At 41.6% G+C, this 25459-nt stretch overlaps 1 protein-coding gene across 2 annotated transcripts in view; it reads right to left on the reverse strand.

Annotated features, from left to right (window-relative positions):
- The window catches only part of NAV3 (neuron navigator 3), a 351861-nt gene that overhangs the window by 81256 nt on the left and 245146 nt on the right, over positions 1-25459 (reverse strand). For both annotated transcript variants that reach the window (XM_084810412.1, XM_084810411.1), the window contains exons 13-16: positions 15216-15354; positions 12848-13124; positions 10249-10957; positions 3242-3730 (exon numbers count right to left, since the gene is read on the reverse strand). In XM_084810412.1, the coding sequence (XP_084666538.1) occupies positions 3242-3730; positions 10249-10957; positions 12848-13124; positions 15216-15354 (1614 nt within the window). The remainder of the gene's footprint in view (positions 1-3241; positions 3731-10248; positions 10958-12847; positions 13125-15215; positions 15355-25459) is intronic.

Consider the following 25459-nt stretch of genomic DNA (forward strand, 5'->3'; position numbering starts at 1 on the left):
TTCCTGTAACTTGAGCCCATTATTCCGTGTCCTGCATCCTGGCCTTCTTCTCTGTGATAACCTTTCAAGTACTTGAAGAGTGCTATCATATCTCCCCTCAGTCTTCTCTTCTCAAGGCTAAACATGCTCAGTTCTTTCAGTCTCTCTTCATAGGGCTTTGTTTCCAGTCCCCTGATCATCTTTGTTGCCCTCCTCTGAACCCTCTCCAGTTTGTCTGCATCCTTCTTAAAGTGTGGTGCCCAGAACTGGACATAGTACTCCAGATGAGGCCTAACCAGTGCTGAGTAGAGGGGAACTAGTACTTCCCGGGATTTGGAAGCTATGCTTCTATTAATGCAGTCCAAAATAGCATTTGCCTTAAATAAGCTTGCTTAGTTAAGTAGGTAAGATTAACTACAGTTCCAGTTTCATAAACATGGCAAGCTGTGGTTAATCAAAAGTAGAGGCGAAAGATTCTGAACTCCTCCAGGCTGCACAGGAGGACGAGAGGAGACGAGAAGCACACAAGCCTGGTGAGAAGCTAGTTTTGTTCATGACTTGCTAAGTTTAGTGTGGTATTCAAATGCAGCCACTGAAGTTTAATGGGCCTTATTCTCAGGTAAGTGGTTATAGGATTGGAGCCTAAATATATTCCATCAAAATCAATATGGCCAATGCATCCAAGTAAAAAGAGCTTGGAAAATATTTTCTACTCCTTGTAGATAAATTATTTATGGAAGCATATATTCAATCTCATGTACATGGCCCTGCAGAGAAAACAAATGTGACATCAATCCAGAGAAAGTTAAAGGTGTTTAAGTGCCATTAAAATTGATGGAATTTAAGTGTTCTTAGCCTTCTCTGGAATGGGCCCTAAGTTTTAGTACAGTCATTCCAAATATACCCATTTCTAGCCCTATTTTCACAGGTAACTGAATTTAGGTTGACTAACATTGTACTTATATTTGTAAATAATAAATATTCATTTAGCACATAATAAGGTAGCGATTGGATGGTAGATGGATGGTAGATGGATACCTATGTTTGGCGCATAATATCTATTAGAAATGTCAAAACCCATCCCTCAACTCAATTGCCATCATGCCATGGGTTGAGAGAATGCATGTGTATAATAGTGACCACATAGGATATGAAAATCGAAGGCCACATTTGTATCATCTGATAATCTGCCCACTAATGAAAATGAAGGCTTAGAGAATGACTGCTATACTTTTGGCATAAAGAGTTAAGAGGAAATAATCTGGCTATAACTTTGACTTACATAAAAGCTGTTTCTATCTGGGCTAACTATTTCAAGGTAGTGAATGTCACTGTACTGTAATGGCCAGGAGAAAAAGCTTGCACCACTGGATTTTCCTAAAAGCTCTGACTGGCATGATAGGACAGTTAAACAGGCAATTTTCTATGAGCAGGAGAACTTCTGCCTGTTTTGATTGTCAACCCTCTGTGCCTGTAATAGGAATCAATCTAGCACAGAAGAACTGAGTCATCTGACTTGGAAGATACTATGACAGGACTGATTTAGAGGATTGGCCCATGTTTACTAGGCTTTTCTTGAGGATCTGTGTTGCTTTAGAGCCAGTTGTTTTATGCTGCCTGCTTCACCTCTGTAGTTGCATGCATATTTGTGCAGGTAAAAATAACATGAATCTGCAAACACTGCTCTAAACATATCATCATCCAGGGAAGGAGGAGCAAAATGGTATAGCACCCAGGGCATTTCAAAACAATGCTGAAATGAAAAACATTATGGCATCTAAAGACTTTTAAGGCTAAAATAAACTTGACAGCTATTTCAGAAATAATTTATAGCATGTTCTGAATAGAGACAGTCATATTTGTTAAAGGTCAAAGATGTAGAATTCCTGAAATTAAAATATAGAGCAGAAATAGGGGCTGTTTGTATGACACAACAGCCCACCATGGGTTATTTAATCCACCGTGAGGCTGCGGCCATTTTGAACAGGCAACCCCTGCTTGGGGGTTGTTGTGTCATGCGAACCTGGTGAGCATGGGTTATGTGAGGGTTAAACAAAATATTTTCACACATATGTCATACAGAAAGGAAATTAGGATATCTTCCATATAGTATAGATACAATCACTTATAAAAATCATGGTCAGAAGGCAGCCACTAGGTGGCCTTAGATAAGCCAGATTCTCTCAGCTTCAGGCCTGCAGAACATGTGGATAATAATACTGACCTACCTTACTGCTAAGTATTATCAGTGCTTTTTTTCTGGAGAAAAAGGTACCGTAACTCTTGGATTATGCTTCCTCGGAAAAGTTGCCAGAACTCACTCCTGTGAGTTCCACTACCAGCACTGAGCGTTATTAATGTCCATCACAAATGATTGCCCAGTAGTTTTTGCCGAAACGTTAATGTTTTAAATGTGATATTATATACTCTACAGAAAGCAACAGTGACTGGATTATACTCAGATATATTCAAAATCATATTCATTTTCCAGCTTTGAGAAGTAATACATGACTGAAACAGTCCTTAATGCCCGGTTAAAGTTTTGGTGCTATGAAAAATATTAAACTTATTTAGTGTTAGCATTGAGTTTTCTAAATGTTTTATAACAGTCTTGATAAGTTTTTGAGTATAAATTATTAAATTATTTTAATATTTTAATAAAATCATTAAAATAGTTTTAAATTATTAAAAACTGGGTTACTATTAAATTATACCATTGTGGTTTGATTTTCAAGTGACTCTTCCTAGATATACCCTCTCTGCTAACGTTCAGCTTTACTAGGCTCTGTACAGACATTAGGTTTTCAGAGTACTGAAGGAGTTATGCTCCTGTTGCCTAGTGTGTATGTGTATGCACAATGCACACGTTCACTTTTTCCTCGATGTGCCACTATGGTGTCCGGTCAAATAGGTGTTGCAAGGTTTTTGAAGAAGCGAGTAATCGCAGCTCACAATTGTAGGAATGGATGGCAACTCCCCAGGTGTAAACTAAAATTAAACCAGAAGAAATATGGCAAAAATGTCCTGGGCTTGAAAGCCCTTGGTGGAAACAACTATTCTATGGAGCAACAAGGTCAATGGAAGTATTGCATTTTTGGTTGTTTCATTTGTCTTCCTCCCCCTGCTTGCATTGCTGATTTTGCTTCTGGTTTGATGATATACTTGCCTTAAGGTATATTCGAAGGCATACTTTTGGCTGCTTCCATTTCTCTTGCCTCATTTATGACCATGGTTGAGATACCGCTCTCCGTCGTTAACTCACCTTTCTGAAAGCGTAGATCTCACACTTCCAGTTCTCATGAGCAGGCTCTGAACCTCTTGAGTGCTTGTGGTCAATCCAGATAGGGAGCCATGATGGCTGAGAGGGAGGTCAATAGATTCAGAGCTCGTGTGGAGGCTATTCATTGACTGGTAACTTGGTGTGTCCTTACTGCCAGCAGAGGAACTACTCAGGTTTGCAGCCCACAAAAGACCGCCTGATGTGAAAGAGTGGGCTGAAGCTGGACTAGAAGCCAAGGAGTGACTTAAACTTACAACATCTGTATTTAAGTCCGAGGGTTTGCTGAAGAGGGGGCTACTGCTGCCACTCTGCCCACCTGCACTGCCCATGCTACCTGTACCTGAAGACGGAGATTCCAGACTGCCTTGCCGAGCTAACGTGGTACTAGGGCTTGGCATTGCAGATGTGGATTTCGCACCTTCTGTATTTGGTGCAGGGGCAGCTTTGCCACTTGCTTTAGCACCAAACAACCTACAAGCAAGCAAACAAACAAATGGAAGTGTTAGAGGCCAAAACTTCACAGAGCAATCTCCTGAAAGGCAACACACACACACATACACACAGAATTAACATTAATTGCTTCTCACAATCAAATCCTCTTAAACCCTGTGTCATTCGAATGTACTTAGTTCACAATTTCAAAGGCGTTAATTCAAGACTTGTTTCTTAAGAAGTACAGGCCTTTCCATGGAGATGAAACGCTCTTATGTTATGTGATTGCATAAAAACATTAACCTTTCACCCATGTTCAGCAATTAGTTAAAAAGCTTCCATTTATTAAGTTAAGTCAGTTTGTATAAAATCGTCACAGCATGATTTTTTTCATAAATGATTGTAATACTATATGGAAGATATGCTAATTTCCTTTCTGTATGTACATTTGTGTGAAAAATATTTGGGGGCAGAGGGAGGTATGTTCGTTTTTGGAAATACTTTTCCAAACATCTTTGGAAAAGTCTTTTGTAAGACTTCAATATTTCTGTTTCTAAAGAGTCTGAAATGCTCCACACCATTATAATCATATGCAGGAAGGATTTCCTGAATTTACAGCACAATGCATTAAAAGGCAGGGCGGGGGAGGGGAAGAGAAGAGAAGAGAAGAGAAGCAATCAGCATAATGTTTATTTATAATAAAAGCCATATAAACAATGCTTAAGCAAATAGTGTGTTGGCAATTGACCACAAGAGGGCAGCATTGACTTTGTTTCAACAAAGCAGAATGGGCTGCTCGTGAATGTTGCAAAGCTGCTAAGATGAGGACATTTTTATATCCAGATGTTGCCAACAGAATAAAATAAAATGCTGGATTAATACCTATTTCTTTGGAGTCCATTTTCTGATTGAAAATATTGCCATAATATCAGAAGCTCCCAAATCAAGATGTTTTCAGTATTTTTAAATTATTTTCAGAGTATTCAGTTACTTGAAATTCAACTTCCTATTCTTTAAGGCATGAGCTATCAAGGGGGAGTTACTGTCAGAAAATATTATAAAAATATCTTTATTCCTTAATAGTCCCTCATCAGGAAGCTATACAGTTTTGTTTAGGGATATCATGTTCTCTCCTATATGTCTTTCCTACAAAGATCACACTGCCCCAGTGCAGCCCGGGGCTAGTCATCTGCATGTGGAAAAAGGCTTCCAGGTGTGTATTCCTGGCTGGATGGGGCAGCTGCATATGCAAACAGCCGTTCTGCAGGAGACTTCTCAACCCCAAGCTATGCTGGTGTAGCTCCAGTTAGACACCCTGAATAACATCAATCAGCTGTTCATGACTGGATCTAGTCCCTCCGCAGCTCTTTTCTCCGCCTTGAACAGCTGAGGGGCAATATGCAGAGTCTGTAAATAGGGCCGTGTGCATAGAATGGTGCACAGGGTTGAAATTGAGGCATGTTTGTAATGTACAACTTTGCTGGGATTTCCAAATGGGTTGATAGTAAAAAATAAAATAAAGTCATTTTAAATGCCACAGAGTGACAGTGACATTGGGGCTTGTCAAAAGGTGCCTGATTTTTCACTTTAGAGCCAGATGACTTTGTCAGCTGCCTACATGAAGGCCTCTGAAACCTCACAGGGTTATTTTATGCAAGAAATAAACCATCGTCATCATTATTTTGTAAAATCTGAATAAACTAATTGTTAATTCCACTGAAGATATAGCATCGCATCATCTCCCACTCCCTTACTTAGGATCAATTTTCTCTTCCTGGGATTCAACTTCTTCAGGCAGATATACAGATATAGGAATGATTGTTCCATGTAATTCTTGATGCCCAGAGAGAGCTCTCACTCTCCTGAGGGAAACAGAATCAACAGGGTCAAGATATGCCTGACTCCCTCTCTGCGTTTAAACGGGCCTTAAGAATGTAAGAACCTAAGAAGAGCTGTGTTGGATATGACCAAATGCCTAACCTACTCCAGCATTCTGTTTCCACACTGGCCAACCAGTGGTCAACCACAAACAGGGCATGAGTACACTAGCACCCTCCTGCTCGTGCCCCCCAGCAACAGCTTTCAGAGGAATAATGAGACTGAAGGTAAACTGTAGCCATCATAACTAGCCACCATTGACAGTCTTATCCTCCATGAATTTTTCTACTTCCTTTTTAAAGCTGTCCAAGGCCAGATCTACACCTTGTGTCATATTGATACAATCCCATCACAGTGATGCTATATCCCTCTTGCGTATTTGTACCTTGTAGCATACACAATCCGTTGTGGTATTTTGTATAATACCGAATAACAGGTGGGAAATAACGGTAGAAAAGTGGTATGTGGACTGCGTAATGTGACCCAACAGTTATCAGGGCACTTCAATACCAATAAAAAGTGCTACTGTAAATCTAGCCCAAGTTGGAGGCCATTCCATAGTTTAACTATATACTGTGTGAAGAAACACTTCCTTTTATCTGTCTGGAATCTACCATTCGGCTTCAATGGATGACCTTAAGTTCTAGTATTATGAGAGAGGCAGAAAAACGTCTTAGGGAGCAATCCTATGGCTGCTAGACAGTGGCTAGACAGCCATAGGATATGTTGTTTTCTGGGAACTGACCTCGGGGTCACGCTCCAAGGTTGGTTCCCAGAGAACCGACCTTCCCTCACTTCCGAGCTGCCTCGGAGGCAGCGCAGAACAGCCCTGTCCTCCACACTCCCAAGAGGAGTGCAGAGCGGCCGAAAAGGGGAGTGGCTGGGGGTGTCCTGGGGCAGGGAGGGCGGAACTGCCTGCACAACACTTCCTATTATGTCGTACAGCAGCCTCATTCCCTGCTCCGTCCTCCCACAGCTAGACAACCACAATTGGCTGTCTAGCCGAAAAGGCAGGGCAGGAGAAGCGTGGAGGGAACGATCCCCTCCGTGCTTCTCCTGCCCTGCTTTGGATAGGCGGTCACCTCTGAGTTCAGAGGTGGCTACCTATTGTCAAGGGCTCCTTGGAGGCCTCTCTCAGTCTAATCCAGTAGCCAAGTCCAGACACAGACAAAGGAATTCCCAATTGCAACTAGATCTGAGCAGCACAGTACCTATGCCCTAAGTTGGAACAGTTGGTCCCCATTTGAAAGGGAATTACTGGCAGACCCCTGAACTTAAGGACTAGGGAGAGTCCCTCCCCTTTTCCCTTGGATCCTCTGGGCGCAGCCGTTGTTTGCGCGCCAACCTGGCACTACGCCTCCTTTCCGCGCCCTCCATCTGGTGCCGCTCTCTGCGTCGCGCATCCATCAAGTCTGCTATCTGTGCTTGGTCACTCCCTGGACTGCTAACTAAACTAGGAATGCTGGTGGGAGGAATCTCCGTCAGCTGTTGGTCCTGGGAAAGAGGAGCGCGCTCCTCTCCCAGGAGCAACTGCTCTTCCTCAGAATCAGAACTACTCTGGGATTCTATGGGCTCAGTGTCCACCCTGACACCTATCTTGATAAGATTGTGGCCTTAAAGGCCTTAAAAACCTGGATATTCCAGTTGCTTTTAACTGAAAAGGATGCTGGTCAATATTTTGTGAGCTGCAGTTTTAAACATACATATACTTTTGTAATCTGCCTTGGGAAGCTTTCGGCTTGAAAAGGCACACACACACACACACACACACACACACACACAGAAGCATTTTTCCATATGTCCTCAATGAACTTGAAAACCATACATCCAATTGTTATCAAACGTTCAGGATTTGTTGTAGCTGTATCTGGGAGGGCCTTAGGCATAGTGAAATTTTTGTCCACCATCAGATACTCAGCCTATATTATCACATAGATACAGCTGGGGCTGGGGAAGAGAGCGAGTTGCGCAGGTAACGGAAGACGAATGTTGGCAGTTGATGTGGTGGGAGGGGGAGTGGAGGAAGAGTGGAGAAGAAGGGAGTCATAGCTGACAGAGAGGGAAGCTCAAGACAGTCTGCAGGAGTTGAAGAACAAAACACATTATAATTACTTTAAATGTGTCTGTGAGGTTGAAGCCTGCAATACCATATTCTCTCACTACATGGCAGCCTTTCTTAACCAGGAGATAGTTTTGCAGTTCATACAGTTTGAAGCCAGGAGGAAGTAATCTGAGGGAAAGAGTAATAAGGCAGCCCACCCCACCCCACCCCACCCCACTCCTGGGCAATGAAGTGAACAGATAATGTGCCCACCTTCGGCAGCTTCGTAAGTTTGCTTGAAGGCTTCACTGTTATCAAACTAAGGGCTGATCCCAACCCGTGCGAAGCTGGGTCCATTTGCTAGTGTGTATGTATATGCTTTCTAAAATCCTTTCAGCTCATGCTTATATATGAAGTGGGGGGTTTCTTTTGATTGTGAGAGATGGGCGCAAATTCAGAAGAGGGTCATTTTGGAATATGAACTGCCCCAGTTTGGTATGCCCCAATACGAGATAAGTCCAGACACCTCCAAATTTGGCTCTGGGCTTGTACTAGCATTCTTCATCCCTACCAATGCCAACCAACCCTTCTCCCTACCTCGCTGCCCTCTTGTCTTCTTCCAAACCTACCTGGCTGTAGGGCAGGACCATCAAGCTGCCTCCCTCCCTCCCTCCCTCCCTCAGGGCACTTAGAACACTGAGACATCGATGTTCCAAAGTACAAGTGACCCTGGAAAATGTCTCTCTCTAGGTCTCCTGGTTCCATGCTACATACTCTGTCACTCTGGAGAACTACTTCTACCTTCCCTTCAGCCACACCTACCTGGCTCCTTGTGCATGGGATGCTATTGTTGCCATGGTTTAGACTCCCTGACAGGAGGAAGGGGAGGGGAGGGAAATTCATCCTGGGGGCTTCTGAACTCTAAATTGGTTTTGGGTGAGGGGCTGACAAGATATTTTCTGACTTTTTTGGAACAGAGTTTGGTTTGCTCAACGTAGTTCCAAGCCCAGGGAACTTTCCCTATCACAAGGAAGTGTACAAGATGTGGGTCCTGTGAATGTGGTCTAAGAGAAAGGAAAGGTTCCTCCTGTGCAAGCACCGAGTCATTGCTGACTCCTAGAGGGACGCCACTTTTGCTGGCGTTTTCATGGCAGACTGTAGCGGGGTAGTTTGCCATTGCCTTCCCCAGTCGTGACTACCTTTCCCCCAGCAAGCTGGGTACTCATTTTACCGACCTCGGAAGGATGGAAGGCTGAGTCAACCTGAGCCAGCTACCTGGGACCCAGCTTCTGCTGGGATCGAACTCAGGTCATGGGGAGAGTTTCAGTTGCAATACTGCCGCCTACCACTCTGCGCCACACGAGGCTCTGTGGTCTAAGAGAGGCTGGGTTTAAAAAATTCTGCTGCTAGTACACTTTCTAGTACACATGGTTTTCTGCCATGCATCAAGTGAATTAGGCCAGTACACATACACACACACACACACACACACACACAGCTCTGTACACATAATTAACAATGATTTGAATCTCTGTTTCACTATAACAGCAAACACTCGGTACACAGGGCTGAAATTGAGAAGTCCAACAACATCTGGAGGGGCCCAGGTTCCCCCACTCATCCACCCAGCTTAAGTTGTGTTTATAATCTGCAAGAATTGATACTGACTATATGTCCTAAGTTTTTGTAACTGTGGAGTGAGCTTTGGCTATCCCCTTTAACCAAGGAATTTGCTATAAAATAATTGTGTTACAAGACTGAGGGTTTGGACAGTGGGGTTTAGTTAGTTTTATGATATTGTATTTTAAATTTGGCACTGCTGCTAGCTTCTGTTTGGTTATTATTTTTATATTGTAATTTTAAACTTTTACATTTTATATTATTGTCTTGTACTTTATGGTTTTAATTGTTGTGAACTGCCCAGTGAGCTTCGGTTATTGGGTAGTACAAAAATGAAATAAATAGATAGATGATAGACAGACAGACAGACAGACAGATAGACGGACAGATGGTTAATGGAACTAGAAGGACTGTTGAAACTTCCTTAATGGTCGATGGCAAAGTTGTCACCTACATGTTTTGCTAGGAAAATTGGTGCTTAAATGGCCAGTGAATGCTTTCTAAATGGCTAGGAATAAATACCTGGAAGTAATGATGGGCCAAATGTCCCCCCTCTCAACAGCTTCCACTTCTGTGACTTTGGGTGGGGGTGTGAAAGTTGCAGTACTTCGGATGGGGGGCGCTTTGAGATATCTTTTTAGATATAGTCAAGTTGACTATAAATGGATGGTGATGATAGCAATAAATGAGTGGCCAGTGCAGTTTTGGAGAGAGACACAGACAAGAGGCAGAGCACTAGATTTGGAGTCCTATAAGCTGGGGAAGCATTTTGGAGTGCTGGCTGCCACTCTCTGGAGATCTGATGTGGGGCAGTGGGTTTTGCTGTTGGAGTGTTTAAGCTGTTTGCATCCATCTACACTTAATCTGCACATTTGTAAATAAACTTAGATATTACGAAATGCCAGAAGCCTCTAGTGATCTCATTCCAAAGGAAACCAATCCCAGGTAAAAACTGGGCTTGACCTCTCCCTGCTCTGGGAAGCAAGTGCAACACTATGTTTCATAGAGAACGCCTTACCTTCTAAATGTGGGTGAGGCAATGTCAGGGTACTTTGAACCTGGCTGCCTGAGGCCTGGAGTTCCACAGGCACTGGCTGAAGTTGGGCTTGATTTTGGAGAGCTGGACAATGACACACTCTCAGAATCAGACACAGCCACTTTCTCCTTCTCTTTGTCCGTCTGGTTGATGGTAACAGGACTGGAGCGCCCTGATCCAATCTTTGAAGGCTCCCTCAGTTTGTTGGTGGCAGCAGCTCCTGTGGACTTGCTGCTGACATTGGAGTCAATGCTGCTGGTGCTGGACCTGTGCCCCCCTCTGCCTGGAATCCCACTGGTGCTTGACTTCGAAGGACGTGGCAGACTTCGATATTGCAGGGTGGTCTTTGAGCTCACGTGCAATACACCATCATCTTGATTCTGCGAACCATCTAGGCTGGTTTTCCTCCCTGCATTTGACTTTCCACCAATAGCTGCAGACTTAGGCATCTTCCCCAAGGTTGCTGAGCCACTTGTTATAGTTGCACCACTTGCTGTGATGATTGTTGAAGACCCGACCCCAGCTTTCTTGAAACCAAAGGAACCTGTTGCTGTGGATCTGCCAATGCCGGAGGGTGGTTTTTTCCCTTCATCTCCACTACTTTTCCCTGCATCTGAAGGAGAACGCTGGATAGAAGCTCCTTTGAGGGGAGTTTTTCCTTTTTCTGAAGCCTTTGCATCATCAGTTTTTCCTAACAAAAAGTACAGGGTGGTGGGTTTGGGGTTTTTTTTTGGTAGTAATCCATATTTGCACCAATAGATTTTCAGTAATTTATGTACATACATAGAATAAGAATTTACTTATGGTTTTATAAGAGTGTAATGGACAGTTTGATCCCTAGTGGAGTTTCTTGTTAATCAGGAGGTGTAAAACCCCCATACAGAATTACACCATGAAATGTGCTTACTTTGTCAATGGCCACAGATTGCCCAGGAAATCTGGTTGATTCACTGGATTTCACTGTTTGCTCTGCCATGCTTCCCATCATTCACATAGATGGGCTACGGATGTCTGGAGGTATGAATGCTTCATTCATACTCAAACTGCATCGAACTGATGCAGTGTGACTGCGATTAAAATATACATACACAAAACAATTCAAATCTTATCTAATATTAAAGTCAGGACATATGACAACATCAGCCAGAATCTGTGGAAACCATTTCAGCAGAGTTTTCCCACTGGATTCAGCAGAGTTTCCCCACTTTAGGTGGAACTGAGAACTACTCAAGAGTATATAAATCAGCAGAAAAAATATTAGAGCACAGACAATGCTCTCTTTCCCCTTAAATCATAAATAATTGCGCTGAGCCAAAAAACATTTGCAATTAACACTATTCTCCACCCCAGCAAGCTCTTACTAGGGACACTCATGAATTTTGTTCAGTCTGTATTTGGAACAAATTGACCTGATCAACAGCTCCCAGACTAATGTGCAGATCAGAATGCATGTATCCACAAGATTTTACACTTTTCTGAATTATGTGATCTCAACTCAAAAAACATGTAAAAATGCACATTAAAATATGTATTTTAGGATATACAGTTAGAAATGTGTATCTTGAAATAAAACACATTTAGAAATGCATATTTGTAGAGAAATACACCTACAAATGTAAATATGTATTTAAATATGAATTTTCATGCAGGTTTTTTAAAAGCCCGCACACTGATGCAGAAATTGGAAGAAACTGACAAGGACAGGAAACAGACTGATCCCTCCTTCCCTAGACCTTACCCATACATCAGTATGAAGGGCAGAACTTTGTGTGGGCCTTCCTAAATAAGTTCATAGTTGCTTTCTGAACTTAAATGAATGGGTTTCTGACATGTGCATGAGTTCTGAGTATGTACTTCAGTGCTTATGTTTCATCTCATGTTCCACATACTGCTTTAATAAGATGGAATCCTTTATTTGCTTCCTATCGATTGTAAAAAAAACAAAAATAGGCATACCTCAAGATTGTTACTTTTAGAAATAAGCACATTGCAGTACATTAAATTCATCAGGACCAACATTAGAATCCATGGTTGTAAAGCCTTTTCCAACATATCCAACCTTTATTAACGTTTGCAATGAAAAAGATCTAATAATAATAATAATAATAATAAAGCTAAATTTGGTTTGCATTGTAGCTTCTAATAAAAGCTGTTGAAAACTTCTCAGCACTATCACATAAGAATAATTTTAGGGTTGCTTCAAATGTGGCACTGAAAGAAATAAAACGTGTCTATGCATTTTCATTTGGTTCATCTGTGCTTTTTTAATTAAAAAATATATTATGAACACCACAAGCACACAGTGCTATTATAAAATAAGTTTTCACAAAAGTTTAACCCCACTTTTCAGAGATTGAATGCTAAGTATTTTTAAAATACCACCCAGCTGATACATCTCAAGTACAGCAATTATCTGCACAATAGCTCTAATTCCCTAGAACTCTATTGATGGCTCTCTCTGCTCAAAAACAAAAGATGTTATGTGGGTATTTTTCCAAACCCACTCAGAGGTTCTAATAATGAGGACAATGGCTTAGGGCGATTTACAGAAACCTGTAACATTTCTGAATGCCTTTCCTACCAGGTGCCTTGAGAGTACTTGCTCCAGCTTTGTGCCTAGACTGCGTTGTTCCTACTTGTGCAGTCATGCCTCTTCTCCAAGAACCAGTCTGAGAGACAGACAGAGCGGTTTTCTGCCCTCCCTTCTCGGCATCTTCAAGCAGTCCAGAGGGATGACCCTTCCATTTACCACTGCTGTCAACGTTACTGTCAAAATCTTCCTCCGGCTTCTTCAGTTCTTCACTGCTGCCCCATGGTTCTCCATCTGTTATTGAACGTTTCTCTGAATCAGTCTTCAGCTACAAGAAATTGATATCATTAAAATTTTTCAATATTTTTGTGCATTCATTACGGTGTGAGAGTGTAGAGTATCATCCTAAATGCTTCGTAGTCTCTCTAAGAGAAGCAATCTTCTGCCCCTAATGTTCTGGAAACAACACTTTTCACTACTGAAACTAACAGTGCTACTACAGGGAAATATTTACTTGAAGCAACATTTATTTACAAATGTCAATGCAATTAAACACACGCACATACACGCCTCTCCCCCCTCCCCCCAGATGCAATGTTTCGTTGAGGTCTCTAGATCCAGAACCCCTTGGATTTGAACAGTAATGTTGCCTAAGAGACCCTGAATTGATGGTCCCCACAAATGGCAGAAAACTAAAAAGCAATACAAATGAAATCATGTTCCAAGGTTATTCTTCATGTTCCTAACGCTATTCTCCTGTGCAACTAGCGGGACACTATTCAAATGAATTAATAATGACTTAGGCTGGCATCTTGCATCCCAATTACATGCTTAAGCCTACTGATGTTAACAGCAGTAGTTGTAAGTAGGTGTAGTGTTTCAGCCTTTTACCCCCCCCAAAAGCAAACCCCCATGGGCTTTTTGACACATACATGGAGGCCAGCATGAGCCAGGGCTACCAAAGGCACTTAGCTGTTGAAGACAACTCTCATAGGAGCCTCTTATGCATACTAGAACTTCAGCTTGCTGAGTCAAGGCTTTTGTCTTCAATATTCCCAATACAGAGGACACAATCCAGTCCACCCATGCACACTGCTCACATACAGAGGATACCCGTAGGCTCCACCTTCGCCCACCTATAGGTGCACATGGGTATATGTGCAGGTATCATGACAGGCTTTTAGTGGGAAGGGAGGGCCAGGCCTCCCAGTCTGCTTGGTGCAATTTACTCATGCTCTACGGCATGAGTAACTCATATCAAGGTGAGAGGCAGGGCTGGAGAGGGATATGGGAGGTGCATGCAGACTTAGCATCTCCCATAGCCTCTTGCTGCCTGCGCATGTGGCTATGGGCACACAAGATGGGGTGAGAAGAACACAGAGCTCTACTGAGGCTATGGTAATCCTCTGAACGCATGTGCTGGGTCTGTGGCAGAGTTGATCATTACCAGCGTGTGCCATTTACACTGCATCCACTTGCTATAAACAGCTGCTAATACTGAACAACAATTACTATCATTTGTAAAAGGTGGCAGTTACCAGAAATACAGCTTATACTGATTGCCTCATAGTGGGGAACATAATTTACGTCAACACATTTAGCATAAGTTGATTGCCTCCTGTTGGATTTAAAGTACAAACAATTAATGTGGTTTCTTCGGTTTGCCCTCCTTTTTATTTTTAGAGTATTGGAGTCATATATTCAAATCACCAGGCTGGTGACAGATTCAAATTCAGGAAGCTTTGCAGTATGCTTACAAAAATCGTCAGTGTTGCAATAATTGGCTTGACTGAAATGTGGCTCTCAATTGACAGGCCAATGGGCCAATGGAAATAACCGAGGCTAAGGGGTCTTTACTTAGAGCTCTATCCTTACACATGCTGGTTGTATTTATAAAGAGGAATGTGGTATGCCGAAATAGTATAACACTATACCTTTATCGCTCACCCACCCACCCACTGCAAAATGCAATACTGAACTTCTCCTTGGGTTCCTGCAAATTCCGTGCTGTGATCAATAGAAAATGCGATAGTGTCATTAAACTCCAACAGTGTTTATGACTCTCCACAGGCCCTTGATTGGGAAAGAGGTTTTCCTATTTGGTATATGAAGACTTATACACAGAAGGTGGCACTTGTTTGCCTTGATTCCATTAACTGTTTCAATATGGTTGTATGTCATCTCTGTATAAGAAGATTTGCATAACAATATCTGTAACTTGCACTGGGAGAAGCTTACGAAGACTACAATTATTAAAAATGAAGACACACAAAGAAAACTGGGAAATAAATCAATACAAAGTAAACTGGAAAAGAAAATGGTGTGTGTACAATTGTGTTAAGGAAAATTAAGCAATGAAATCCCCCAAGCATTTGCCTGGCTTCACAGCTAGGAAGAGAGAGAAAACATCAACACCTACATGGGTATGTGCATTCTTTCTTGAAGAGGCAGTAATATTGGAATAAGAGCTGACTGATGATGTAGTGTTCAAGTCATCTGTGCTGATATTATCCAAAGTATCACTGAGGCCGCTGCTAACCGAACTGCTGTCATCCCAGCTGTAGGAGAGGAAAAGAGAGAAAGAGGATGAGCATTCACCCCATGAAGAGAAATCATTCACAGAAATTAGCTTGCCAGAGGTTGCTTTGAGTGGGTTTAGAAATTAAACTGTACCTGCTAATACTTGTGCATATCATTTTTCAGGTGTTTTAATTAACCATGGGGGGTGGTGCTTAAAATTCCTTGCTAGCAACTTAGTTAGTGAAAGATCAGGAGGTCCTTCAACAAATGCAATTTCAATTTTTAGCAAGGCTAAGGATATGTCATAAGATGTAGCTGCTCCATGGCCCATCACAAACATGTTATGAACACTGCCAAGGGAAATTCATTAAACCAACCTGAATTCTTGGCCTAAGGTTTATTATTAGCCTGAAGCACTTCTATGGATTTTTCAGAAAATAAGAATAAAAGGAATATTTGTCTGGCTCTAGTCAGACCAACTGGCAGGGCCGGTTCATGTTTTAGATGGCAGATTAAGTTTGTCCGTTCTGTGTTTTCTAGCCCAAACCAACAATGCCTGGAGTGCAGGTGCATATTTTCAAAAATGAGAAGATATGCAATGGATGTGTATCATGGAGTGACAACTAGATGCAGCTCTTTAAAGTACACCCATTGCCTGTTTGCAACAAGCCTGCACTGCTTGTGACTGATTCACCTAAATACAGCCCACCAGCCACACAGACAACCACACTACTGTTTAAGCTGTCTTAGAAATTTTCCCTTAAGGAATTTGCTCCTCTTTATGAGACTTTTTTCTTTGCTTTCCTCAAAATTCATCAGATGTTTTGCCAAATAGGAACTACTAATTTTGCTTTGAAATGTCACCTTCAGTGAAATGGCAGGTTAGGGATGTGATTATCCTGCTACGAAATTAGCACAAAGATTCAAACAGTGAAGCTGTGACCCCCTCCCAATTAATGGCTCCTGGTGATAAATTAGTAAAGCAAGAAATAAGTTTGGGAAACACTGACTTAAATGGTCATTAAACATGCCTCACTCCACTGGAATTAATGTGACAGATACCTATAGCACTGAGCACAAAAGGATTTCAGTTTGATGACTGAACCTTTGAACAGTACCAATTTAATAATTGTGGTACTGCTTGTATCACTGTTGCACAAAATATCATAAGGTTTTGAATGATGTAGCTTAAGAGGGTACAGAAGAGTAAGAGAAAAGGTGATTCTTTGCTGTGATTAATATCAGGAGAGCATTCATGGCAATCGAGGATGAACAGATGTTGCTTCAATCAGTTAGGTGCACCAACTAAAACAGCAGAGGTTGTTGTTGTTGTTATCAACAACAGCCAAATCCAAACAATAGTATAACTAATTCTGCCTTCTCCATTGCGGCGCTCGGGCTTTGGAACTTAAGGTCCTAGGATACTCTGTCTGCTTAGGTACTAGGTGTGGCTATGCTCCAGGTGAGAACATTGTCTGATGTTATCTTGGCTGGCACAATGGACCAACTTGTTACGGAGCAGTTTGGTGGACCCTCTTAGTTCTGATTTTTAGGGAATGAATTCGTCTTTATGCTTTTTAATTTTTTTATGTATTGCATTTTATTCTATTGTATTGATTTGACTTTATTTTTAAATTGTTGTTTGTTGCCCTGAAAATAAACACACTGCATAGTGGGTGAGAGGAATTGGCCTCAAAGGTAATCCCTGTCTCCCAACTGGGGTTGCAAAACCCTTAGCTAGAAGCCTCAGGCCTTACCAGTCAATTGAAATGGTGTCTCCAAACGCTCACCAACCCTAAAACCCATCAAGGTGCCTGGGCATACCTGCACAGGAGGGCAGCAAGCCTTTGCTTGGCCGTTCTCCCCCACCTGTGTTGAAGCATGGTATGATATGCCTATGGGTTAATTTTTGCAAACTAGGGATGCTGATGCTGAAGCCAGTAGAGGAGCTTGTGGCTGGTGGCGCCAATGTCAGTGGGGCTCTTCTGGGGTTTGAAGAGGTAGATGGGAAGGGCATCCTAGCCTAAAACGGCCAGTGAGCCCCTCCCCCCCACAGTGGTGCCACCCTGGGAAAGCCAATCATGTTCCCCTCATCTCCCCCACCCACCCAAAATCCTGCCAGCGGCTAGGCAAGCCGGACGCAGGGGGAAGGGGCTTGCCTTTAGTACTCTGTTTTGAGAAGAAACAGTATTCGTATCCAATCTATTCCTGCTAGGTTTTGTTTTGTATTTTAACCAAAGAATGGTCATTCAGTAACACAGTTCAAGTATGATTCTGGGCTGTGTCCAAGTTATGGTTTAAGTAACAGGCGACCATTAAAAGTAAAGTCTGTGTTGATGAATGGAGTATGATCAGCCAGATTTCCAGTTGATTTGCACAGTCACTGTGAACACCTTAGCACCTGCAGTCTGTTTGTGTTCATGCCACATCAAGGCAGATAAGCACCGCACTATGGAACGGTGTTTTTCACTTGAGTGTACAACATTAGCTTTTTCTGTGACCCTTCTTGATGTGCAAGAAAGAGCAGCAGCTGCCTCATCTCACAGCTGTTGTACGAACAGCACACCCCTTCCAATCTATTAAAAGAAGCGGGATGCCACTGTGAGGTGGCCAGACAGGATGGAGCTGGGTGATTAGAAATACTTTAACAAAGAGAAACTCAATCATTTTAGGAATGTTTAACAACTGCCGTGTTAAAGAATTCAACTATGTGACTTTGTGATTTTTAAAACAAATGTTTAGAGTCTTCATTATTCCCTGTATCGCATCAGCCATAACACCCATATGCAATCCGAAAAGTGTCGTTATCTTAAATAAGAATTTCCTTAAGCAACTTCCTGTAAGTGAGATAAAATAATTATCTCAAATTAGAGAGCGTCATTAATTCTATTTCCAGTTTTAACAGTCTTTCCCAGAAAGTCATGCAATGAATGCATCACCAGGCTAGGTCGTTAGATGTGAAATTGAAGCCCAAGTTCCTGCCAAGGGCCAAACTACACAGAGGAAGATTTGTGAATGTAAATGTAGGTCGTCTGCCCATTCACATGTAAAGCAGGGGTGAGAGGCAATTAAAGCATGAAAAGGGCACACAGGAAACACAGGACCTTCTCCCTTGCCCACTACTTTTTCCTCTGCAGCCAAACTTCCCCACAGAAGGGCTCTCTTTTCTAGCATTGTACCCTGGAAGAGGGAAATGGCTCCCAAATCCTTCCCAACCTGGTGCCCTCCAGCTGTAGTGAACTACATCAGCCTTTCCCAGCTTGGCACCCTCCAGATGTATTGGACTTCAACTCCCAACATCCCTCAGCCAGCAGCTGGTTGGGGAAAGGCTGCTGTAGAGAAAGGACTACAGAGGGAAAGAAGCAAGTTTGTGAATGTGTGTGTCAGGGGAAAAGTTCAGACGTGCGCACCCAGACATGCCCTATGCACTTTAAGTTGCCCAATCCCACTCTACATGTGTTTGGCAGAGCCACATTGAGAGATATGGGTCTGCCACCATCAAATGAAACCTGGCCAGCCCATGACGTTCATTGAGGTGCTGGTCCTAAAGGTTCTGTGCTGCTGCCTCCCACAGCAAATAAAAGAGTGGGGTGGGCAGGATAGAGGCAGGTGGTGGCAACCAACATACGATTGGAAGACGGCACTAAATTTGAGCCAGGACTTACCTGGACAAAGCTCCAGAGGCTGATTTGAATATCAGAGATACAGACCTAGAGCCTGTGAAGTAATGAGCATGCCTGAATATATGCCAGGGGCTTCCCCATCACTGTTGAGAAATCACAACTAGACCTTTTACCCATCTGGGATTAGGAAGCACGTCAGTTCTTATCATGCTGCAGCCAGTGGAGGCTGGTGGCTCTGATGTCAGTGGGGCTGTGTACCCGTTCTGGGTTTCACTCAGAACCAGTCAGAACTTTAAAGGACTTATCTAAGGTGATTAACGTATTTTGGGATTGGGTTTAGCACTTTGGATAGATCCTTTAGAGTTCTGACTGAAACCCAGAGTGGATTCACAGCCTCACTGACATTGGAGCCACCAGCCTCCACTGGCTTCAGCATCAGCATCCCTAGTTTGCATAAATTAACCCATAGGCATATCATAATGCTGCTATGTCTGGGACAAGAGTGCACAGCCAAAGGAGACATTTCTTCTTCTTTTTTAACCCCTGTGGGGGAATTTTAGGAAACAAATTGCTGAGGAGGGAGGTGTAATCTTCCCCTCTTGGTGCACGCTGGTCCCAATCCAAATCATTGCAGCATGGACTTACTCTTGAGTAAGAAATCAAGTGATGGGTCAGCTACATGCTGCATAATTAACATAACATGTAGTTTGACCCTCAGCCAAGACAAATCACTGGCTAAGAGCAATTTTGCCATTGTTCACTATTTGCACTACAATTTCAAAATCAGCTTTCATCATCAAGGTATAAACCAGGGCTAGATTCAGGGCTTCTTCACAAGGAGTTTTTATCCTGCTATTGAGATTGCTCAGTCATGGAAATTTGTGGGCCCTTTAGCTGACGTCGTTAACCTCCAGGGCGTCTCCCGCACTAAATGAACTTTATTCCATTGTTTAAAAGATTGGAGATAATGAGCTATTAAATTACCCCACTTGAGTTTCACCAGAGTTTCCTCTGTGAAAAAAGAAAAGCCACAATAAGAGGAGCTTGACCAGTGAAACGTTTGGAAGACTCAGATAAGGAGGAAAAGGAAGAGGAAAAAGAGGTGAGGAAGCCAGTATAAAGGGAGTCCATTGTGAGGGACGGTATAAAGGGAGTCCTGCATTTACAATGGAAGCAGAACGCCCCATTTTAAATGTGGGATTTTAGGCTGGTATAGAGATGCTCCTACACTTTTGCTTTATAGTGGTATTGAAGTCCACTGATAACAGTGGGGACACATTACACATTTGATATACTGCTTTTGTAGAGTTATTTCCTGCTTTTTATTCCACATTATCCAAAATACCGCAACAAATGTCACTGTGTGTCCTACGAGGTATCAATACACAAGAGGGATATAGTGTTATTATAATGGGATCATAATGATATGACACAAGGTGTAGATCTGGCCCAGGTTTGGATGACATGCTGCAGCTCATTGTGGGTTATTTAACTCACCAGAAGCCATGGTGCCGTGGGCGCCAAGTTGCATATGCAACCCCACTTGGGGGTTGTCGTGTCATGTGAACCCAGTGAACATGAATTATGTGAGGACTGTTTAACCCTAGCATAACCCACACTTGCCAGGCTCGCATGACATAACAATGTCTGAACAGGGATTGTATATTCAAAATGGTGGCCACATGCACCCCACACGCATAATAGCCTCACCATGGGTTAAATAACCCATGGTAGGCTGTTGTGTTGTGCGAACAGTGCACAGAAATACAGTGAAAGAGAATGAAACATGGTCCACTGTATCCTATTTTCTAATGTCGTTTACAAGTTGTTAATGTATACCCCATTTGTATTTAATATTGGAGCTGACTTGCCAGTTTAAACTATTTGATAGTTATGATGTATTTCTTACTTGGATAAATCTTACTGGATTTTACAGTTTTGCCAGCATAATGTGGTAAGATTTATCCAAATAAGAAAGGCATCATAACTAGGGATTTACGAATTTTGTTAAATCTGTTCCATCTGTGTTCCGTGGATTTTTAGGCAACTTTCGTTCCATTGTCTGCTCATTGACGGAATTGGATTTTTCTCAATTTCCTGAACTTGTATGCAAATTTAGTCATACAAATTTTGACCTGGTCTTTGACCATAATAAAGTTTTATTCTATAGTCATACAAACATATGGAAAGACAACCAAAAATTCACATTTCCCCCATAAGCTAAAGCATGAAAATGTAGAAGGGGGGACGATGACAAATGTGCATTTTCATAAGTGCACATTTGCGCAAATGTGCACTTTCCAATGTGAATGCAGTTCTGGAATGTAAAAAAATCATTCTGCAAGTCTGCAGAATCTGTGCAAATTGGAAAAAGACAATCCGCTGAAGAATCCACGGGATGTATTCATAGAATCGTGAACTTATTCGAATCCACTGCAGATTTCTCTGCCATCCCTAAGCATAACTTAATCATAATGTTTGCCAAAGTGCACAGATATATTACATTTACATGTGAGAAAATGCTTTCCATTTTGTAGGAACATTATATAGTTTAAATACTTTTTGCCGGTGCTTGCCAGAAATCAGAGAAGAAGCTTGCTTATTTCCTGCAACCACACTATGATTTTGATGTTCACGTAGGCTGGTATTCTCACCAGTAATTCCTGGATGATGTTACATTTCCCATGTCTAAATTCAAATGTAAAACCGTCAACGGCTAGAATGTACTTCTCACTGTAAATTGGTTCTCTTCTACTTTCTGTCCTGAGTTAACATTCCCAATTGACACATTGACCTCTTGGTCTAGACCAGCCTTGCCCAACCTGGTGCCCTCCAGATGTGTTGGACTACAACTCCCAGCATCCTCTAGCCAGTGGGAGTTGTAGTCCAACACATCTGGGAGAGGCACCAGGTTGGGGAAAGTTGGTCTAGATCAAGAGGCATTTTTACCATCACTTGTGAAAACACCCTCAAGGAAAATACATGCTGGTTGTTTATGCCAAATGTAGGTTTTACCAGTCTAGTAGAACATGGTACACAAAGACAGAAGTGAAAATTTTATTTTACTGATCATTAGTGAGGTGAACAACTCAGGCTGCTGGCTGAATAGCCAATGTTGCTCATTAAACAGAACGCTAAATTTAGCCTTCAATCTGAATTAGGGCAGGAAAAGCACTTTATAACTGATCCACCAACTTCTTTCTGAATTAAGTTTCATTAAGGGAGACAGACACGACTGAACGACTGAACAACAAAAATGTCACTAGAAAACAACAACAACAACCTCTGTAATGTACCAACACATCAACTGGAAAGGTCTGCCCCCTTCACTGTGACACAAAGTTCAATCTATCACCCATTTTTAGTGGTCTGTTCTTGGCATGGCTGCTGATGAATCATAAAGCAGCAGCACTAACTCTGTCTAGTCAGATTCAAGATGGCATAGACTACATAAAAATCAGACCACTGACTGTGCAAGTCAAACTAGGCAATGAATCCTTCTAGAAGTTTACAAGGACTATAAATTTTGGTACAGCTCTTCTGTCTTCATAGCGAAATGCCTACAAAGGCTGTTAGATTCATACTTTACCTTCCTTTCCACTGCTAGTAAAATGCATTACCTGTCATTTTCAAGCATGACAACCACTGAAGTGTAAATTCTGTATTACTTCAGGGTCACAGAATAGATTTAATCAGCATTTTCACAGCTAGATTGTTGTGGCTAAGCAAAAATAGGAATAAACAAATGGAACCATTTGTGTTTATTACTTCTTGGGGTAACTTTTTCATGTAGGGTAAAACAAATGGATATAGTTGTTTAAAATACACAATAAAAGAAAACAATTTCATTTTCCCATATCAGTAACAAACTCTTATTTTCTACAATGTCAGTGTATTTTTACTCTTCTGCTTCTCTCAAACAGTTAACATTAACAAAATTTGCAGAACCAAGAGAAAAATAATTTGCGTTTAAAATTTTCTACCTACCTAAAATACAATAGAAACATTGCAAAGACAACATAAGTCTAAAATCTGAATTAATTTTAATTGGAGTATTCTTTTAGCTTCAATTTCCTTTTGAATACACATATTGGTGGAGTATTACAGGTGTTTGACAAAGACGTTTGTTGGACTGGTCAAAAAGCCAAAATAAAACAGGGTTTACTTAGATGGTCACATTTTTTAAAAGCAGGAAACAATATGTTGTTCATTATCCTCCATCATATTCAAAACTGATACACGGCATAAGATTTAAGTCCATTTAAAAAAAAAATTAGACCAAGATATTGCACACACGCACACACACAGTTAAACACAAGGAAATAATTCCATCAAGAAACTATAATGATATAATAACCATCCAGAGGAACAATGCTGCTGCTAAAATTATCTCTCAGATGCTTTTTGTTTAGTTACAAAACATGATGCTTGCAGCCAAGAGACTGTTTACATTTTTCACACACAGATGCTGACAAGTTAATTAGCAGTAGTTAAATTTAGGCCAATATGCAGGAGCTCCAAAGAAATATATGAGCAAATACAACCTTATAAACAGACAAAAGGAAATTGATCACAACAAAAAAACCAAAGCAATCAAGCTGGGATACATAAAAACCACACAAAGAAATTAATAAACTCAACAAATGCTCTACAAATGCAAGCAAACTTATGACTTCAGAAATTTTAATAAACTCAACAAATGCTCTACAAATGCAAGTAAACTTATGACTTCAGAAATTAAGGAAAGACAAGTTAATACACCTCTAAGTAGGTAACCTAGACAATTTAACATATAACAAATACCAAATGCATTTTGACCATAAACTGGTCTTCTTCAGTGGCCTAGCAACACAATTCCAATTCCTGATGTATACAAAGGTGAAAAAAATAATATCCTGCCTCTCAGCCCAATCAGCCAAAGAAAATAAAACCATAATATAACAGTGGTGTCACCAATTAAAATAGTATTCTCAGAACCATCTCTAGGGCAAACCTAGCAGACAATTAAGGCTGCCTGGGGCATGCTTGGAATTCTAGGACCTTTTCCTGTCTAAACATGCATAGGATTGCACCTTTAGAATCTGTACATATCTACAGTCCCAGGCTGGAATGGGACACCATTAACAGTAACAATACTGATAGATTTAGTCTTCTTGTTTCTTTAAGAATCTTTCTTTTTTGTTTTCAGTTTAATACGCTTTTCCTCCTCAAGTTCACCTGACTTTGTACTTAAGCCAACAAATATTAAGGTATGTACAAGAACTGTAAAATGAACGCAGCAACATTTTTTATGTTGAATATATCTGACCCATTTCATCTGGTTGGATTTCACAGCTCTTAAATATGAATTCACAATTCCCTAACTTCTTATTTATGAAATACCAACAGAACAATCATATGGGAGGGGGGAGGGGAAGAGAGGAGGAGGAAGAATCAATGTCAGTTGCTCTGCAACATCCAGGAGGGGCAAGTTTATGTTTTCTTTAACCTTTCCTCTCTCCCATTGACTTCAATGTGAAGATATGAGTGGGTATGCAGGAGGTGAATATATTTACAGCCATAGCATGGCCCGCTGTGACAAACTAGAGGCAGTGGGCTGGTTTGCACAATCATGAAGGGTTGTGATGTGTGCTGGAAGCCACTTTGAACATATTGTTTGTTGGTTAAACAGCCCTCAAATAACCCTAGAACAGACCAAATAAGCCATGGTGGGCTGCACTGATCATGTCAACCTGGCCACTAGTTTGCATGTAACCTGGAGTATGGCCCAGTTTGCACGGTCACGGCAGCTGAAACAGGCAGCAACCCCCAAATAACCCATGGGCTATTGCTGGGTTATTTGAGGGTTGCTGCTTACCCAAAACAAGCCATGCCACCCAGGTTCTAATGATACGGTAGGCCCCACCAGTATGGGAAATAAGGGAAATCCGGCCAATATGCATGGTGGCTGCAACAAGCCACAGTGCCTTGTTTCAGCTGCCATGATCATGCAAAACGGGTCTTTAGGTTGAGTATGGGTTGTCACTGAATCATATGGATTCCTGTAAAAACAGAAGGCCACAACCTCTACAGCACAGTTCTTCCAGTTGCAATTAATTACTGTTTGTCCTTGAAGCATTTAGCCAGTTTCATCCACATCTTCTGTAATTGTGCTGTTACTCTTGTGGTCCTTTTTGTATACACACTGTTTTTGTCCCCTTATATTATAATATTATATAATTTACACTCGTTCCAGTTATGTGCAGTTTAAGCATTTTGGGTTTCGTTTTGTTACAGCTGGTGCCTTTTGTACTAGCCTATTACATGTGAACCCTGTAGTATGGTTTAACTATGGCCTGTTAACCACAAACAACCCATAATTGTTCGTGGTTAAAGCAAACCATGGGTTCTCTTCCTGGGTTGTTTGTGGAAAGGCTGTTTTTTGTTGTGTGTTTTTTAAGATTACAAAGCCAAGGACATAGCCTGAAGACGCATGATGCAGCAACCTTGTTGAAGCTATCCTAACCACGAACAATCCGTG

The sequence above is a fragment of the Heloderma suspectum genome, chromosome 7 (genome assembly GCF_057233095.1).
Source record: "Heloderma suspectum isolate Gila_16-S chromosome 7, 16-S_ref, whole genome shotgun sequence".
Taxonomy (NCBI): domain Eukaryota; kingdom Metazoa; phylum Chordata; class Lepidosauria; order Squamata; family Helodermatidae; genus Heloderma; species Heloderma suspectum.